We start from the raw sequence: 20,168 nt of genomic DNA, 5'->3' as shown, positions 1-20,168 counted from the left end.
ATTTGTGAAATCGGAAAAGAAAAAAAAGGACAAAAACTAGATACCTTTCTTTATTCATATATATTCGACAGAACTTCTCGTAATACAATGTACGTGACAGTATGCCGCTATCTTCCTGCATGAAATTATACGATGAACTATGTAAGGAATGCTTATAAAATACTGTAAGATAACAACAATAAATGAAGCAAAATTGCAATAAGGCAAGTTTGTTGGAGGTCAAAATGAATTTTGAGGACCAAAATAAAAAATAAAATAAAAAAAATTATCATTATCAGTCATTTTGGTTGTTTACTTTCACCTCGAACGCTTTCAAGTCGGAACTGGGAAAAAACAAATAGGATAAACCCGACTTCTGACCATCCTCGAATGCGGCACGAGTAGAGTTTAGTTGTATTTAACATAACTTAGATTAGAAATGCAGAGCCTACACTAAAACTGAAAACTGCAGTGGCTAGTCAATGTTTACACTCTTTCACTCTGTTGACAACACAAACTCTGGTCAGTTGGATTACAAGCAGCTAATCCAACTGACTTGACTTTCTGCATTAGAGGAAAGTAGGAAGTCCCACTTTCCTCGAATGCAGCATAATAACTATCAAAATGGAGAAACCATGTCTCATGTCACTTGTCCTATGACCAGCCAGCCGAAGGCTGTTTGGGTATCTTTCAGCTACAGTGATGATCAAGTTCCGTTCTATATTCCAGCTTCAGAATAGGTGACGTGCCGTATCCACCATAGAGCATTGGACAAACTCTAAATACAGTAGGATCAAAAGATATTTCCTTTTCAACAAGCTTATTTCTGTAGCCATGCCTACAAAAGCCTGACAGTGCCACATTTCACTTGGGACCAAAGTGGTGGAATGACATAGTGGCATCTGCATTGTTATTTTAAGATGGAATAACATATGCTCGCCTGGTGTTGAGCCTTTGAACTGTGCAATCACTTCAGCGTGAAATGTGGTGGGGGGGGAAAAAATTGAATAAGAGCATATCAGATGAGTTTTCTTTTCCACTGTCACTTTTGGCTGTGCCCAGTCGCAAGGATTTACATTTTGATAGAGTTTAAATACAACGCCAAATCACACTTGATATGACCCTTTTCAATTGTGGGCCTAAAGCAGGCTGGCTTCTACGATACCTCGCAGACAGAAATGACGACTAACCATCAATAACACTTAAAAAAAAAGGCATTTAAATTTTTTAAAGTCTCTTGGCATTGAACCACAGTCTAAATAACAGAATTATAAAGGCGACTTTCTCTTTAGTGATTTTATTTGATACTTTATGACCTCTGCCAAGCACATGTACATCATGGTTTCATGAGTGTGGATGTTGGTGCTCATTCTACAAAACTAGAGGATTGTGCTCTGGCGCCCAAGATGAAATGACTAACTGATGAAAGAATTGTCAAATTACTTACCTTGTCTTTTCATAAAGAAAATGAAAACATACAAAATGAAAGTATATTTATAGGAAATGTTATGTTGACATGCTATACGTTTTAGTCATTTCTAAGACAGGAAAAACAGTTACTGATCAGAGGTCACCTTTACCTTTGATTATACATTCATGTGAAGATTTGATTTTTAACCTCTACTGAATATTAATGCGTAATGGACTGCTGTGCTGCGTAAAGCCTCAACAATGAGACAACTAAAATTGGAAAACAGAGGTGAAACATCCCTCCCTTTCAAAGCAATTTAATCAGGAAAAGACTGATTAACCAGTGTTTGTTCACTTTCCTTCTATAGCTTTTTGTAGAAAGTGTCACTGGTGTCCTGAAAGCGTTGTGTGGAGCAGTTTCCGGCAAACAATGGCCCTCGGCGCAAGAGAGGCAGTCTAAGTGTGCGTTTTAAAACGAATTAGTTCATTTCCAGTGATTGAACCCGTGCCCTGCTGCCCGCATGGCCAATTTAATATGTTGCTCTTTTGCTGCAAACAACGTATTTGACGTTATTTCTTCTCTCTGGTGAACACGGCAGCAATTATTTTTCTTTAGCTGGCCCTTTCACACCACCATTCACATTTTTTGTGCTTGTCCATTCAGCTGTGTAGAAGACGCTTGATTGTTAGATTTAACGCACTGCAGCCATTTCCCACTCTGGGAGCTCAAGTCATTCATCTTGTAGAGTGCAGGTGAACACACACAAAATATAATGTGCACAACAGACATTTTTTTTTCCTCCAACAATGATTGCTGGAATGTGCAGGTATCCAAGTTGAGAGTATGAGAGAGATTGAGGGAGAAAGAACAAGGTGCGCGACGAAGTGCACAGTTTATGGCTTCGGAAATAGACTAAAGTTCTTTGGTCTTGGAGAGAAAATATGAAACACTGACCTTTGACGGTGAAACTTCTCATGAAACGATATTGCTGAGGATCCAGAAGTTAAATGAAGAGGGTGACACTGCAATCGCAATTTATTCCAGGTGAAAATATAACCAAATAGAGCACCGAAAAGATGATGGGAGCAGATAGGCTGACGGCTAGATTACCTCTGGGTTCACCTGAGGTGCTTCTCTTGATTTGGCCGTGACTTCGAATCTTAGATGTGGGTAGTGATTGTTTATTGGAGCTGGCGGAGAGGATGCGACAGCCTAATACAAGCCCGAAAAGCATCATGGCAAACACCCTGGGAACGAAGAGACCATAACGATCATCCTGGCACATATAAAAGGCTCATATAAACATGCATCACACTCATATTTCAACTCTTTATTGGACTTGGTTTCAGTGTGTACAGGAAGAGGAAGGTCTTTATTTTTCTAAGTAGATAACATGATATGTTTATAGGGGTGTGGGGAGCTATTTGTTCAAACATTTTTGCAATCATTTCAAATAATATATTAATATATTTAAATCATTTAAATTAAACATTTATAATAATAATAAATAAGTGTATTTCTATTTTTAAATGAGGATAAAAGAAATAGTTATAATGATGAGTAAAATTTGTTTAGCGCCGTTTCATTTTATGATTCAAATGTTGAACGATGATTCAAAATGATCCTAACCGATCCATCCATCCATTTTCTTGACCGTTTATTCCTCACAAAGGTGGCGGGGGGTGCTGGAGCCTATCTCAGCTGGCTCTGGGCAGTAGGCGGGGTACACCCTGGACTGGTTGCCAGCCAATCGCAGGGCACACAGAGACGAACAACCACCCGCATGCACAAGCACACCTAGAGACAATTTGGTATGCCCAATTAACCTACCATGCATGTCTTTGGAACGTGGGAGGAGACCGGAGTACCCGGAGAAGACCCACGCGGGCACAGGGAGAACATGCAAACTCCACCCAGGAAGGCCGGAGCCTGGACTAGAACCCGAGTCCTCAGAACTGGGAGGCGGACGTGCTAACCACTCATTCACCGTGCCGTCCCGAACCTAACTATAGAAAAGAAGAAGAAATTGAGAAGAAACCGAATAACTTCATGGCACTGCAAAGTACTCTATTTCCAAATGGGGCTACAGTTCCTTAACTAAAATGTGTCATGTTTTGCCGTTTCAAATCTAGAGACAGACAAGTGAATCGTCGACTGGTGAAATTATACTAATTAAATAGTCAAACAATTATAAACAAACCATAAGGAAACAGCAAAGTTGTGTGCTGGCAGCACTCAGTATAATGAGCTTTATCAGAAGACGACGTGAAGGCAGGTGATAGGTGGAACAACAGGTGGGTGGAAGCAACGGGGAATTGCGCTGCTTTCATCTACAACTCAGAAACTGACTGCTTCGGTTCAGTGCAGAGTCACATGAATATCTTCGCCGAATTGGTCTGATAACATCAACCTGTCAAAGAGGCGTTCATTTTGCATCATAATGGTCAAAATCCGTTTTCAAATGTTTGCATGTTCAGTCTCCAAACTCTTGTTGCATTGTTGAGTTTGTGTTAAGCATTTGTCAGGGAAATGAGAGAAAAGGTTACATTTGTAAGCATTAAATCAAAAGGCGCCTCTTCAATCCACTATGCACGTACAAAAGGCTACTGAGCAGTTAATACACGAGTCACTTCATTGCCATGAATCACTTCAATTCAGTGTGTCCTTATAATGGCAATTAGAAGACCATTCTAGACCATTTTCACAAAAGAAGACAATGATATATAGCACCTCATAGCAGGGACCAAGGCAAGCATCATCTTCCATTAGCGAGCTTTGGCCCATCCCACAACCCTTCATTGCAGAATGTAACATATCTATTCTGCAAACCTCATCTGGCAGGGAAAGCCTCTAAATCTTGTTATAAGCTCAGAGAGGATCGTGGCACACCATTTATACACGCTGCATAGAAGCCCTGCGGATGGAAAAGGAATTACTGCTGCTTGCTATTGCCTCAGAAAAAGAAACAGCTTTAATTGTCACACTCTTGCGAATTTTTTGTGCGTCCCTTGACTCTGACCAAAGAAACAGAAAAAAAAATCAAGTCAATTGATTGTCATAATGATTCATGTAGACTTATATGTTGAGGGAAAAAAAAAAAAAAAAAAAAAGTAATGTGTGCACTGTCTATGGTGAATGTACTACTTCTCCCTGTCATTGTGCGTTGCCGCTCAGACGAAGAGCGTAACAAACGGGCTTGGGCTGAGCCCTCACTTACTCACAGCCCCTATGAGGGTTACTTTTCGCTGCCTTTGATTCCACTTCAATCTTAAAAAGGAAGAGTGGGTGATGATCGAAGAGTATTCCAAAGACACGCTGCATGCAACAATACATCTGTATACAAAACAGCATGCTGTTTTCATATCATCAATCTTGCATTCGTTAAGCATTATTGTACATTCTGTTCAACATGATACTGGTATGCAGTTTAATTGATTTGCGGCTTGGCAATGCTGCCCTTCAGTGGCAGACGACTAGAATCACTTTTTTTTTTTTTTTTTTTTTTTTAAGGGGACAATACAAAGATGAGAAACAGACAGTGACACAGTGACGGTCTGAACAAAATGAACCGCAATACATTACTCCAGAGACTGCAGCATTCTTAAAGTAATCAGCTCCATGCTGAGATTATCTCCCAGACATGGAGCAGCTTTTCATCTCGCATCATCATATTCCTATTTTACTCCAAAACACACAATTACTGTGTCTGCCGTGTAAGTCGAAATAACATATTGTTTCATGGTTCAGTCCAAATGACATCAATATTTTTGCAACAGTTTCCAGAGAAGTAACCCACAACGGTGATCCATCAAGGCCAAAAATGTAGTTCTGCTTCATGTACTGGTTTGTGAAGTCATGGATGAACTAGTATGCAGTGCCTCTCAAGTAAGAAATCAAAACCGCCACATTTGACAAGAAAAAAAAAAGAAAAAAAAAGCTGCTTTAGGTGGTAAAAATTGCATATTAAATCTAGTCAAGGCAATTATTTCAGCAAGGATGTTGTGAGAGATCATCAGAAGTACTGAAAGACGTTAACCAAATTTAATTAAGCATGACTGTAAATGTGTCCAACAATTAACCATCCATCATCAATATTTCAGTATTTATACTTTTATTTTTAATCATTATTATTTTTGGTGGTGTACGAGTGCATTGCAATAAAGGTTAATAAAGGGAAACATTAAACATTAAATTAAATCAATAATGGGAAATTTAAATGATTTTGGCACCATTTTTCATCAGCGCTACTGTGGGGTAACAAGTGATGTCTGCCATCTAGTGGTGAATGGTGATATTACAATTTAAAACTAAGTGGACGCTGGCTATTCACGAGGGGCCCACAGGGCCAACCCACAAATAGTGAAAATTAGTGTATAATTGACCTCAGTGAAACGCATTAGAGAGAGAGAAAAAAAAAACATGTTTAAAAAATCATAATAAATGCTGATGGATGTCCAATGTGCGTTTTCTCTGAAAAACGGTCTTTTTTATTTTTTTTTTATTTTTTTTTTTAAATGTTGAAAAAAATTTAGCTGCAAATATGTGAATCTGTGGGTCCCTCCGTCGCCATGAGTATGCGGGGCCCACTGTAACAGATGAAGCAAGTTCATAATCTCCCCCTATCCAAAAAAAATAAATAAATTGTTTTGAGTCGCACCTGTCCAGTGGTTTGGATTGGTTCCACATAACCTTTGTACTAGCCAGTGTAGCCACATACAGTAACACAAAACAAGGTGCCAAAAATGATAAATAGCATCACAATGAAAGCCTGCACAAACGTGCATGGTATCAGTCACCACTCTAGCGTGTTCACAGTCATGTAATAGACAATAAACCAAGAATGCGGTCGCTAATATTTTTTCCATGCCACAATGAATAACAAACCGAGGGGTTGGTTATTCTCACAGCATATAAACCCACGCGTTGCAGTACCGCAATAAATCCATTTGATGTCGCCCCATCACCGGTTCTGATGCTCCCGGCTTTCCAACCTCAATGCCTGATCTATAAGCCAATCAGAGATGAGGGGGCGGGTCCTAATGTGTCACTACAGATACTGGAAGAAGTTCGCACCGACCTGCCGCCGCTGCAGCTACTGCACTTATGTGTCTCCACGTAAATAAATAGCTGTGGCTGACTATGCCCAGTTAAAGAGCATCTTACTGTCCAAAGATGACACGCGATGTACTGCCCGTGGATGGTTTCACGGGAAAAGCGATGCCCAGAGGCGAGCCCTGTACGTGTAGCGCCAACTGCCGGAGTCGGAGCAGCAGTGTCGTCTTCCTCGGATTATTCCTCCTGTCACTCTCCCTGCACGCGGTCACGCTTGTCTGTTACTTGGACCTGCGCTCCGAGGTCAAAAGGGAAATAATCCACCAGAAGCGAGACTCCATGTTGACACTAGCGGGGAGCGACTCGGGCAACACGGCATCTGCGGTATTCCCTCCCGACCCCCCGCGGTTCGAAGCCGGCAGCAGCCGCTCCGCAGATGATCCCGAGGTAAATAAATATTAACTGGCAGACTTGATTTAAAAAAAAAAAAAGAAAAGAAAAGAAAAAGAAATTTCTGAGTGCAGCATTTTTCTTTCTTTCAGTAAATGTTTTGGGAAAAGTAGACAATTTATTTATTTATTTATTTTTTTAAAGTTTTTAATAGTTTTAGCTATTTAAAAAATGCTTAGTTTTAGTTTAGTTTCAGTATTATTATTATCATTATTATTATTATTATTATTAAATACACAGTTTAATGTGGTTTGCTTGTGCGCAATATTTAATAAACACCCTGGTTTTAAAAAAAATAAATAAATAAAAAGTACACATTTCTTACCTAGCGTTGCATTTTGACTGAGTTAAATGAAAAAGCAGGTGAACCGAGCCATTGGAGCCAAAATTTAAGCAGGCAAATTTGTCGCCTAGGAGCGACGTCATCTGAAGGTGCTTTTCTATTGGCTGCTGCTAGATTACGTCACACCAAAACTACAATGGACATTTTCGCTATAATTAGTTATAGTTAGTTAGTTTTGTAAACATAAAATGTAATTTCAGCTAGTTTTCATTTAAAAACATTTTATTTCATTTATTAACAAAATTGTTTTTAGAATTCTCGTTTTAGTTTTTCCATTAGTTTTCGTTAACTAAAATAACCTTGCCTGTAACAGGTTTCCTTGCACTCTATTGGGTACAGAATACAGATTGTATCTTGAGGGACATAAACTCATTGTAAGCCTGCTTGAAATTCCTGAGAATTAAATATTCACTGTTTGAAGTCACCTGATAGGAAACTTTCAGAGGGCAGAATAAGACATCTTAAAATGCACTGTTACTTTTTCTGTACTTTTCCGGTACTTACTAAATAATTGATATTGAACACTATGACATGATACTTAGCATCATAAAAGTTTGCCTTTAAGGCAAGTTTTCAGTTCATTTTGCGGGTTAGCGGTTGCAATTTGGCTGAACTCCAAATCGTTACTTTGGGGGTGTTTAACTGAGGAGGTGGCACTCCACTCTTTGTTCTCACTGAATCAAAACACATCAACACAAATGTGTTGCTTTCAAAGCTCCTCCTAAGTAGATAGATTGTTGCACAAGCGTGAGGTTGGTTTTGCAATGAAGGTCAAGTCAAAGTACTGGAGCAGGTGGCCGGCCAAATAAACATATCGCCTACAAGCAGGTGCATAGCCTGAGGCTTGATGTGCATTCATTGGCACTTGGATGGGCCACTTGGGACTGAGGCCAGCCTCACCTTTGGTTTTCTTTATTGGCAGCAGTCGATTTGATGTTCATTATGCTGTCAGTGGCTTGAGATACAACACCCCTCACAACAGTTTATTCTCCTAGGTTCTGCAGCACAAAAGACGAAAGTTTAAGTTGTACTACACATGCTAATATCTCCATTGTTTGTGGCTGTGTAACCCTTTTAAACTGACCAAAAGTGTCAATTAAGATGCCAAATAATTGTAATAGTTCTTAGGTGTTTACTAACCTTGGACAATTTCACATCTTGGGGAAGTACTGCCCTGCATCATGGTATCTCTGAAAATGGGAGATCATTGTTGAACTGTTGTTGAGCCAAAAGTTAAATCACAAAGTTGCAGAGTGCACACCAATCTCCAGTAGAGACATTGTTATTCAACATTAGATATGTTCATGTTCAAGTAGGTGTTTATTTTGTAACAATTTCCTAAAAAGAAAAAGAAACTGCAAATCTGAGGACTATCCAATGAATCTCCCGTGTCCTTGGCTAAGTCCATTTTAGATAGGAGCGGTATCTCTGGCTGAATCCGAGGAGATGGGCTTGGTATTCAGTCCAGATGGTGACGCTTCATGAGGTAAAAGACTGTAGCCCAGCTGTAAATATTTAAGCGCGCTGTGATGCTGTCCTCGCCAGATGTCTGCATTAAACAACTCTGATTACACATCCCACAGTTTACATAGTTGGAGAAACAGGAGCATGTGGTGTTTGGACGCAGCTGCCGCACTTGTTAGCTTTTGAGACTTTTCTTTGAAGAATCTTTTCTGGAGGCCGAAACATTATTCATCGGATTTTTCACTTAAGTCCTCATCAAAGGCGCTTTAGCAGCATCGCAACGATTTAAAGTGTGGATATGCAAAAAGGGATGACGCATATTTGGGAAACTGGAGCAGATTTGAGAACACAAAGACAAACAGTACCGACTACATGCCAAGACACAAGGCATGTTGGCTTTGTCACTATCATAGCAGCTCAGTAAAAGGTTTGTGACTTCCCAAACAGATCCGAGTTCTGTTAATTGACTCTAAATTGACCATAGGTTTGAACGTGAGCATCAACGGTTGTTTGCTTCTAGGTGTCTCCTGTGATTGACTGGCAACCAATCCAGGGTGTACCACGCCTCACGTTCAAAGTCTGCTGAGGAAGTTTGTCGGTTACCCATGACCCCAATAGGAAGGAAAATGTAGGGACAAATTTATTACCAGGGATGGGGAATCTATGTCCACAAGGTAAAAGCCCTGTCATAGATTGGCTTTAGACTGAAAAGGTGCTTCTACTTAACTGGCAGGGAAACAACCTTATCTCCACCTGTTTGTGGTGAAGCACCTGTGGCTAAAGCCAAATTGTTTTAGGGTTTTTACTTTCTGGACCTGGATTATCCATCTCTATTTATAATAAGTGTTATGGCACTATTTGGCACTTAGGATTTTACAGAATATTGACCATGCTAACGTCACAACAACTGTATATATATTGCGGTGATTAGAGTGGTGAAAGTCTTTGTGTAACTGTACACCTTAAAGCTTGCAAGTCAACCCCCCCGAAGTCAGTAAACCACATGGTGTGCATGTTTAAAATACGTCACTACGTCACTCATAATGATCATCTGTCGATCCATCAATTTTTTAGACCGCCTGTCCTTATGAGGGTCAGGTGTGAACTGCAGCCTAGCCCAGCTGACTTTGGGCAAGAGGCGGGGTTAAACCCTGAATGAGACGCTAGGCAATCTCAGGGCCTTTGCTGGTCATGTCATTGCTTAAACCACAAGCCACATAAAAGAGTTTTCCCAACCAGACCATGGCTTGTTCCATGTTTCGTCATCTTAAACTTTTGTAAATGGTTTGCTCTTTATTTTTGCCTTTTTCTTTATCAGTCATGAGATATCTCCTATTTTATTGGATCGTTGAACAAAATCTTAAATTAAGTTTTGACAGGAAGGTTGGTTGCTTTTCAGATTTTTGAATAGATCCTCTATTTATCGATGTTGGTCATGCGGTTGAATCCTGAATAATGATATACACATGACGTGATCCAACTTGTTTCATTCGAAGAGCAGATGATGTTGGTCGGGTGATCTCACTGACCACAAACACCACCCTCCCCCTTCAACAGACACAGGTACCCTAGTGTGTCCTCCGATAACATAGTAAACCCCAGATGTCCAGCAGACCTGCCCGACTCAGAACATTAAAATGTTTCTCCAGGCTATGTCTTGCTCTAAAGTTTGGAGATAGGTGTGATGCGATGTCTAACTTAAAAAGAATGGAAATATTTTACATTGTGACCCTCTTAATCCCATTAATTGTGTTTTTAGGGCATTGAGTTGTCTAAGAGTGTTAGGAATGAGACTTTTGCATACCTTAAAACAATTGCATGAATTTTATTTTCTGCTCAGATGTTTGCCTTTAAAGTCCTGCACAAAACAGATGTTGAAACATCTGGAGTCCTGTTAACAGCTATCAAGAAGTCATCTTGGTGGGGCACCAAGTCCAGCATACATGCTGTGGTGGCACCCGGGTGGGCTGTCACCAGCATCTAATTTACTGTAGAACGCAGCCTCCAATATCAGGGATTAATCAGGAGACTCATAAAAGCACTAAAGCTTCTTACATGAAGCTGCAACCTTGTGGGAAAGCAGTAGCGTCGATTTGTGTAACTTTAGGAAGGCCTTCATAGCTTCCTTTGTGTACAATGTCCATCTACTTTTTGTAGGCACAGTGAGGGGAGGGGGGAAGCCTCTTAGAACTGAAACCATCTATGCAAGACCATTTTTCCAGATGAAGAATTTCAGACACATCACATATTAATCTGAATCGGGACCAATTCGGAACATGCTTACTCTGCGGTGTGTACCCAGCTTTAGGCTCCCCTTGGGACATTTGTTGTCAGAATTTGCAAATGATGGTGCACATTCGATCTGTTGGCCTCACTGCTAGAATTGCCTGAGGTTTGAGCACTCATTTTATATGAGAAACCCACATATGGGTCTGGAGCACAAAAATATTCACCCATATGCATTGAGTGCTTGCTGCGAATGGAACACTGACGGGCACCCACTAGGTTTCATTGTGCATCTGGTGTCTAACTATATCCCTCAGTTTTACCTTGACTTTTCAACTGCAATTTTGTGGTTGGATTTCTCTACTGTTTTGTAGTTTGAGATAATTACCCCTAGAATTCCACATTAGGGCATTATGAGTGAGACCACATTGAGGGCATCATGGTTTAATAGTTGTTTCCCTCTGATAATCAGCTTAAAATGTTTATGAAGTCCAGTAGTTTGGAGTGAACAAATGAAGGGAAAACAAAAACAGTTGTTTTACTCTGTGTTTATAAAAATTTTGTGATCATAAAATTACACATCCCCAGGGTGATTGAAATGTAGTCATATCCTTACAGAACAACGGGGAATCGTGTCTTTGACCCACACCAGCAGCCCCATCTCTTTGAAGATTTGAAAGGCCTCTAATTATTAGCGTTTTCTCCCCGTGTTGAAAAAGAATGGTTTACTCAATAGTTGGCACTTGGCATACATACCAACACATTGTCTTCCTGATTTACTGTAACGTTGCATTCCTTTGAAGAGTACGAAGGCTATAAACGTTCTAATTAAGTTGTTCTCATGAAATCATTTCATGTTACTTCATCTAAAACACCGGTTTTACCTTAGTAGCAGCCTGGCAGATACTATAGCTTGTTTGCTTTTTGGCATTCGGCTGCAGTTTCATCTCGGGCCAAAACCTGCATGTGGAATGATGATGTTTGGCTGTCAGAACAGACGAAACTTTAATGCCATATGCCTGAACATACACCCACAATTCTTTGAGAGGTAACGCAGGCGCTTGTGCCAACAGCTGTAGTGGAGCTGTGGAGACACCTGCACACCAAATGAAACGCAAACATCTGGAGGTCTGTGTGACAATAAACCATAGTAGCCACACTCTCCCCAGTCAGCCTGAAATCCTCAGAAGGTCCGACATGTATATCAGCTTGTCAAGATAGAGATTCCTTGTTAGGGTCCCTGTCAGAAGGAACAGGGGAGGATTCTTATATAGATTTCACAGTTTACTTTCAGTTCTGTACTATGATTTCACAAAATGAAGTGGGGTTTTTTTGTTTGTTTTTTTGTTTGTTTGATTCAATCAATTAGCCGAGCCTTATGTTTAGGGCAGTGATTAGTGACTGTTTTAATCACTAAATTGAATGGATTATTTTAACAATCAATTAATTGTTGCATCTCTACTTGAGTTCATATCAATGAAGTTATGTTGTGTAGTCGCTGTTAAAGGACTGGGTGCTTTATTGTTTTCACTATGATGTAGAACAGCAGAGGGCGCAATTAATTCAGGTCATGCTAGTTTGCTGTCCAAATGGGCCACCAAATTGAAACACAAAGTAAACAGACAATTTGGTTTAAAATAGTACTATTCTGAACAAAAATAAATACATTGTTTTTAGATTGACAAAGTTGCCGTGTAGTTTGTCTGAATTTCTTTGTTAACCTCCGGAATCGATGTCACTACACTTCCATATTTTGGTGTGTTTTTTTTTGTGTGTTTTTTTTTATATGCATTTATTTTATTATTTTTTTATTTCCTTAGAGCTATCTTATGCATCTGACAGATAAGAGGGTCTTTTTCTTATTTCTGCTGGGGCTTTTTTTATATTGTGAAAATAATAGTGTCATAGTTGCTTTAATTAATGAGAGCCTTTGATTTTAACTTTGTTCTGGGAAAAAATGGTTGTGAGATGTCATCTGTTTTACTGTGGACATAAATAGACTAACTTATCCACAAATGTATTGGTTACGGGGGTGCAACAGTTTCAAATTTTGGTGTACAATTATAGAACTTGTTTTTAAGTAACTTTTTATCAAGATGTTTCTTCAATAAAAGTGCTAACACTATCACAACTACTGTGCTAAATGACGAATTAACTCCATCTTGATAAATCACGTGATCGATCCGTGGGTCCCGCGGCTGCCGCGGGGCTGATCTGATTAAACGGGGAAGCATGTAAACGGCAGTTCGGAATGGATCATGTCACATGTAAACAGGTGACCAGAGATCTTCATTCGGAATGACTAAAAAGTCCAAATGTAAACCCGGCTATTCACATGTATCATTTAACTACTGTGAGGTGCTTCTCTGTTTTCGTATTACGGTGTTTCAGTTGCTCTGCAGTGAACCACATGGAAGTTCTTCCAGCTTGGGGGACACATTTCACTTCATTGGGGATTGTGTTAACTTGAATTATGTTCACTTCACTGAGAGCCAAATCACGATAAAGGATACAGAGTTATGTACAGCCGTTTGAACTAAGTTAAGATACTGCACGTGTCCCGACTTTGAGGATGTCTATTGCATTAGCCTCCAAGCAGATGTTCAGTCTCTCAGTCTTGGACCACCATTTATGCTGACAAAGTGTGACTGAACTTTTGGTTGATCAATGGGTGGTCTTGTTGTTGTTTCCAGTGTGACACCACTTTCACTTCTTTAACTCTTTACTTTTATAGAGATTGTGCTGCAGCAGCTCAATCTGTAAAGACTCAACTCTATAGCAGGGCTTTGGGAACAGAATGTGGAAGGTTTAAGACTCACTACGGACGTAGAAAAATGACGTATATAGCAACAGACTTGCTACTAACTGATAAAAATAAAAAAAATCTGGAAAGTGAAAGTGCCATTTTGCTTCTGAACATTCCTATTAAATTCATTGTTCTGTTCTTGGTCTGTAATGATGTAATGAAAGTAGTTCGTCCAACATGTTGTTTTGCGATTGGAACCGAGTTCCAAAAGTTGAAACATTCCGCTGCCATAGTTGATTTTGTCTTAAAGTGTCAACACTCAGGTCAGCACGTCATCTAGAGTTCACTTGACTGTAGATCGAGTAGACACAGTCAATGCGCAACACAAGGCATGCTCCTGAGAACTCACACCCCAATGGCTTTTTTTTTTTTTTAAAGACGGACTCACACCAGCTACGTCAGTACTTCCATTGACTCACATTAGTCCATTCATGCTACAACTGTGCAGGCATGGGACCAGGTGCCACATGAATGGGCAGTGATCTCAGACTAAACACAACTCATGTCCTCCTTTTGTAAATGAGCGTGAGTTTCACAGTGTTTGTGACAAAGCGGATGCGTAGAGCGTCTACACGTAGACAAAGGTGGCTCAAGTTACAGGATAGGTTACAGACCCAGTGGGATAACACAATAACTTGGCAATACACGAATGTTTTGCTCTCACATCTTTTCATTACAAACTAACGTTCCAGCCTGCTCATGTCTTTGAATGGTGTTGGAAAAACACTGCTCAATTGTAACCACTATTATCAATCATAATCTTGTAAATACAGAACATAAGGCACAGTGCTATTTTCGAATAAAGTATTGACAGTATAAATAAAAGTACTATACAGGGAATAATTGGTACCTATTTTTCCTTTCCTAGGGACAATTACTGCACAGGAATAGAGACATCCTTGCCACAGAAGATAACAGAGGCATAACTCAAAGGGAGAAAAGAAGTCCCGGCAAGCAGCCAGAGACAGGTATGTGGTATTCCTATGTTTTTATGTTAGGCTTGGTTATTTTACAGTTATAGTTTCCAAAACCTTCCATTTATCATAGAACAAAAAAAAAACACAGCAAATGCACCTGCAGCCTTCTTGAGCTGTTTTTGTCAGAGAAATGTTTCCTCTAATTTAATGTTTCTTTGGAGGTGGTTCAGTAGTGTCAATAAGAGGCTGATGTACAGATTTAAGTCCTTTGAATATTAAAAACAGATTGTTAGTGGTTCTCACATTTGGTTGACTTTTTTTTTTTTTAATACTTAAAGCTGCTGTACCACGTTTGTTACTAGGATTATGCAGCCTGCACGCAAATAATGGGATTGATTATTACTTGGATGTAAGCAAGGAGTTTCATGGATGGATTTCACCGCACAGAAAAGCATGTGTTGATTTCCCCTTTTTTTTTTAAATATATCATATCCCTGAGACATCTTTTTGAGATTTCCATTGAACAGAAAGGCTCCATGTTATCGATCAATCTCCACTTTCAGGAAATGGGATATTGTAAAAAGCATGGTTTTGAAGAGTACGCACTTTTTCAATCAACCATGCAATCATTTAAAAAAAGGCGGTCATCATCTGAGACTCTGGTGGCTTTCATAAATCCGGTGGAACTGATTCATCATAATCGATGGCTCGACAGCAAACCACATGGGCTGATACGTTTGAATTAGCTTTAGTAGCTTTTTTTTTTTTTTTTTTTTTTTTTAAGAATGCTAGCTATGCAAATAAAAAAAAATAAAAAAAAGAGTGAACCCTTTGAAGTTTCATGAGAGAAAGCAACAAGTGCCACATGATCACAAGGCATTCGACGTCTGCGGCGTGACACTGAATACTTGGGAGGAGGGGAGTTTGTGATTGTGTTTAATTTAGAAGAAAAAAAACTCACCTTTGAGACTTTATACATAAATCAGTAAAGTCTCGAGCCTCTAAACACTAATCATTCCCAGCTCTCTCCGCTGCTCATACTATACGGACAAAGGCATTTCTAATCCCAGCCTTAGATGTGTGTTTTGTGTGTGTGTATACGCGTGTTGGTGTGCGTCAGTGTGTGTTCTCTGCCCTCCTAACGGGCACCAGATTTCAGATAGGGCTGCTCGTTAAGAAAAATCTATGCGGATGCATCCAGTCATGTAGCCAGAGGAGAAATTCTGGCCATATGTTCACTGGGGACTCAAACTGTGAGGTTTTAAGGTTAAATGGCCTTTGTAGTTGTAATGACATGGTAAACACAAGAGCAGCAAGACGTCCTTTTGAAAAGAATTCTTAATCTGTGCATACAAAAAAAAGAAAAAAGAATGCTCACGGTAGGCTCACGCACTGACATAGATGCCACACCGTCGTCTACCCGCACACATATGCTCATGGCCGTAAAGACACAAACGCACATGCATATTCACACACTTTCATCTGCATTTTCCATCTGGGCTTAATTCAAAGAAAAGGATTTTGGCAGGATAAAGTATCTCTAATGATCTTCTCCAGTTCCACTGCCTGCGAATGCTTAAGGCACTTGTTCATACAGATGAGGTGAAACCACATTTACAAATTGCTACACTAGACAAACCCACAGGACTAACTTCAGTGCTCAGTGCCCAATGTGTCAGCATGAAGAGGATAGATAATGATTGGTCCAAAGAGGATTCAAGCGTAATCATTTTGGGTTTTTTTCTTCCAGAATCGACAGGAAAAGAGAAAAGGAAAGAGAAGAAAAAAGGTAATCAAATATTCTGCTTGTTTGTCGATGAGAATGCTCAGTCATCTGGATTATTTAAGGAGGGTTCAACTGAGGGAGACAAGAATATGGATCCGGTTTCTGTCATCAAGGTCACAGTAATCAGCAACGTCAAACACAAAATCTTCAGTCACCAAGAAATCTAGCCGCTTTTGTTTCGACTTCCGTGGCTGCAGATCTAGTTATTTCCATTGTAGCTGTTTTCCAATACTAACCACATTCCGAAAACTCAGTAATCCAGATTCCAAACACCATTTATGAATCCCTCAATCAATGTCTTCCTTGCTTTGCGTTGACTGTTGGGGCTTTCACTGTCAAATAATTCACTTGCACCGTTTTCCAACCACTCTGTATTTTATCTTCTTAGGAAAGAAAAGACCAATACCAGGTCCACCTGGTCCTCCCGGCCCACCAGGCCCCCAGGGCCCACCGGGAATCCCTGGAATCCCGGGGATCCCAGGAAGCAATGCCGTGGGTCCTGCAGGACCTCCCGGACCACCTGGGCCACAGGGGCCTCCAGGCGCTCAAGGCCCCGCAGGTACCAAATTCAAAATAGAAAATGAGTGGTTACTATACTACAATAGCCTAAACTCGAGTCTTGGGGCCCGTTCTTGGATTACACAGCATGAGCCTGCATGTAGCTATGTTCCCACGCTTGGAGGAGGCTCAAGTTGTCAAAATGAATAAACTCATCGCCTTAACAGTGAGATTTTGTAATACTGGTTGTCAAACATTGTGTGGGATTGCAGGGATCTTTCTGTAGTCTATGGCGTTGCTTGTTTTTGATTGAGTCACGATGGTGTCAGATTTTCTTATGTTGCAGCGGTATGGTCCAGAATCCCATCACATCTCTCTTTTTGTTACAGGAGTTCCTGATCGGACAAAAACAAAAGAATTCCAGGTAATGTGTATCACCTACAAAAACAGTCACAGTATACGCCATACAAGAATACTGTTATCAATGCCTGTGCATCCTTGTCAATGACTCTTTAGCCTGCGGTGGTCCATTTGCAAGGACAGGAAACGACCATCCAAGTGAGAGAAGGTGGGTTAGCTGTTGTTGTAGATGATAATTATTTGTGGTTATAGTGTAAAAAAAAAAATGTTGATGTTTCTAATATGTAGACCCTCTCAAAAAGTTACATATCTTTCTGTATGATGGCAGTGGCAATCCAAACAGTCTAGCAGCCTCAACCTTTGCCTGTTCTTGGTTTGTTGTAACATGTTTAGACCTTTCCGAAGGCATCCTCAGGAACTGGAAGATGGTGTCCATACATCACCGTGTGTTTAAAATGCACTCTCGCTCTGGAGAGCTGGAGGTGCTGTTGGACGGTGTCTACTTCATATATAGTCAGGTAGAAGTGAGTACGGTCCTTGACGTAACTCTTGTAATTCAATGGTCGTTTTAATATCCAAACTCTGTTTCCTTCTCTTAGTCATAAATTTTTATATTTTGAAACCTACTTTTGTTCTTCCAACCATGTCTAAATGTATTTTTTTTTAAATGGAAGTCCATGTCAGCTACTCAACTATCCAAATGTTTCAGCTGGACACACTATATCTTGTCTGAGCGCGTCTTTCAGTCTTTCATAAATTTTCTCTCTCTGCATTTCGCCAGGTGTACTACCTCAACTTCACAGACATCGCCAGCTATGAGGTGATGGTGGACTCCAACCCGTTTCTCCGCTGCACCTGCAGCATTGAGACAGGCCAGCGCAAGTTCAACACCTGCTACACAGCTGGGGTGAGCCTGCTTCGTGCTGGCCAGAGAATATCTATCCGCATAGTATATGAGGACACGCTCATCAGTATGACCAACCACACCACTTTCCTGGGAAGTGTCAGACTTGGAGAGGTGCCATCTGCTGGACAGAACTGATAACTACTATAATCAGCCCTCTCATCGCAAGGGTATCTGGATTTAAAGAAAAGGATAGATCTGTGTCTGGAAGCTTCCATTCTTGCCCAGTAAGATGTGCGAGGACGACACTGAAACCCTGTGGGGTGAGAAAGTTGAGGATCACTCAAGCTCGGTAGAAAACAGGACGTGATGGACTGTTCTGCTTGTGCTTCCACTGATTCAGTGCTATTGGCCTTGGTGAGCTGAATGTCTGTTTGCTCATCAAACAAATGCCACTATTTATAGTCACCAGCCTCTCTCGCTCTCTTAATAACAAGGAAGGATTCTGCTCAGACAGGTATTTTAAATGAATGAATCTTGTATCTCCAAAAAGCACCACCAATTACAAATTGTCACATTTTGATTTATTTGTACATTACTTAATTTAACTATATTTTTACCTACTTGTGGTTTGCCATAAAGAGCAATAGATTCAGGTGCTAAAGCCTGTATCTTACGGTATGGCAATGGCTTATACGTGTTTGTGAAGGTAGCAAATGTTGGGTTACTTCAAGGCTGCAAACGGTTGCAAAGACGTTGAATGAACATGTTTAAAATTTCTTGATGACAAGATTGCGAGCATCTTTGTGACCAAATGCAACCTTGAACGAACCCAGACGCAAACCTTCACCGCTCAGTGAGATACGGGCTTAAAATAAAAAAAATAAATAAAATAAAAAGTTGAGAAAACCCAATCAACTGGAGTCAAGGGGTATTCACAGAGCATCAGCACTATATATTTTTGCGCACATTTTGCACTACAATATTCCTGCAGAATATCAGTGATATGTTTTGTGACAGTGCTATTGTTGAGTTATCGTATGAATGCAAACATGTGGGAAAAAAATTTTTATACGTCTGTGTACATACTGTATATAAAAATGGGATATACTTTTGTAAATTGAGTTGATTCATGGATTAAAATGTTTTTTTTCTGTGTAAATGTATGTCATTTATGCTTGAATAGCCTATGGTTACTGACTCTTTTGATACTTTCTGTTCTGTGGAACTCATCTGTTACATCTTATGAGCACTTAAGTGACGTGTTAAGAGGGCCCATTGTCTTTATCCCTAAGGATGGTATTCATCTTAGCAAAATTTAGAAACTTTTAAAATTTAGCTGCATGACGTCCTCCATTTGAGAAATAACATCCAGGTTTTCTAAGTTTATTTATTTTCCTGGGGAATAATAAAGTATCATTTATAAAATTAAAGATAGGGTTCCCTCAACACTAGTGAGGAGTTCAACAGTTACTTGCACTACTTGCAACAGATGTGCAATACAAGTCAAGAGAAGTCTGCCTTGATAACGGATGAAGAATCAAAGTTTTTAATTTCTATTTGATAGTGGTTCCTGAGAACTCTCATTATGTGGTCCAAAGAGGTGTCAGTGCAAGTGAAAAGCCTCATTTAGCAGTGAAACAGACCCAAGATAAGCAGAAATCTGAGGAGACCAAATCTATAATTTGGAAAGAATGCGCTGGCCAGCATAGTAACACCAAAAGATCTGGAAGACCACTGAAGATAACTCAAGTGTCAAGTGGATGCTCACACAACTCGCTTCTTACTTAGATGGAAACATTTCACAATATCTAAACAAGTCAAAAGTTCTACCGAGGAGCTTGTCATATCATTGTCAAACTCTGCAAAAATAGATGCCTGAGGGTGAACATGAGATCAAAATCACTAGTAACACAAAAACAAAAACAGTTCTACCATGCCTGCATGTGTGTGATCTACTTATCTGTGTGGTGCGCAACACAAATATATAGCAGAGTGAGTTGAATTTGCCCTTGAAGGGTTTTAATCCTTC

The 20,168-nt window shown here is 40.0% G+C and overlaps 1 protein-coding gene across 2 annotated transcripts; it reads left to right on the top strand.

The window, feature by feature from the left end:
• The first annotated feature begins 6,460 nt into the window (after positions 1 to 6,460).
• On the top strand, positions 6,461 to 19,298 carry eda (ectodysplasin A). 2 transcript variants are annotated; one of them, XM_077531860.1, is made up of 8 exons: positions 6,461 to 6,889; positions 14,600 to 14,699; positions 16,399 to 16,437; positions 16,823 to 16,993; positions 17,322 to 17,356; positions 17,449 to 17,500; positions 17,686 to 17,810; positions 18,074 to 19,298. In XM_077531860.1, exons 1-8 carry the CDS (start codon positions 6,563 to 6,565, stop codon positions 18,332 to 18,334), a joined length of 1,110 nt encoding a protein of 369 aa, XP_077387986.1. In that variant the 5' UTR covers positions 6,461 to 6,562; the 3' UTR covers positions 18,335 to 19,298. The 2 variants fall into 2 exon arrangements, with proteins under 2 accessions (XP_077387986.1, XP_077387985.1); XM_077531859.1 differs by having other exon boundaries at positions 17,686 to 17,816.
• Positions 19,299 to 20,168: the final 870 nt, after the last annotated feature.

This window comes from Festucalex cinctus, chromosome 9, assembly GCF_051991245.1.
Source record: "Festucalex cinctus isolate MCC-2025b chromosome 9, RoL_Fcin_1.0, whole genome shotgun sequence".
NCBI classification, from domain to species: domain Eukaryota; kingdom Metazoa; phylum Chordata; class Actinopteri; order Syngnathiformes; family Syngnathidae; genus Festucalex; species Festucalex cinctus.
The sequence above is the reverse complement of the archived record's forward strand: the minus strand, read 5'-3'. Positions and strand labels throughout refer to the sequence as shown.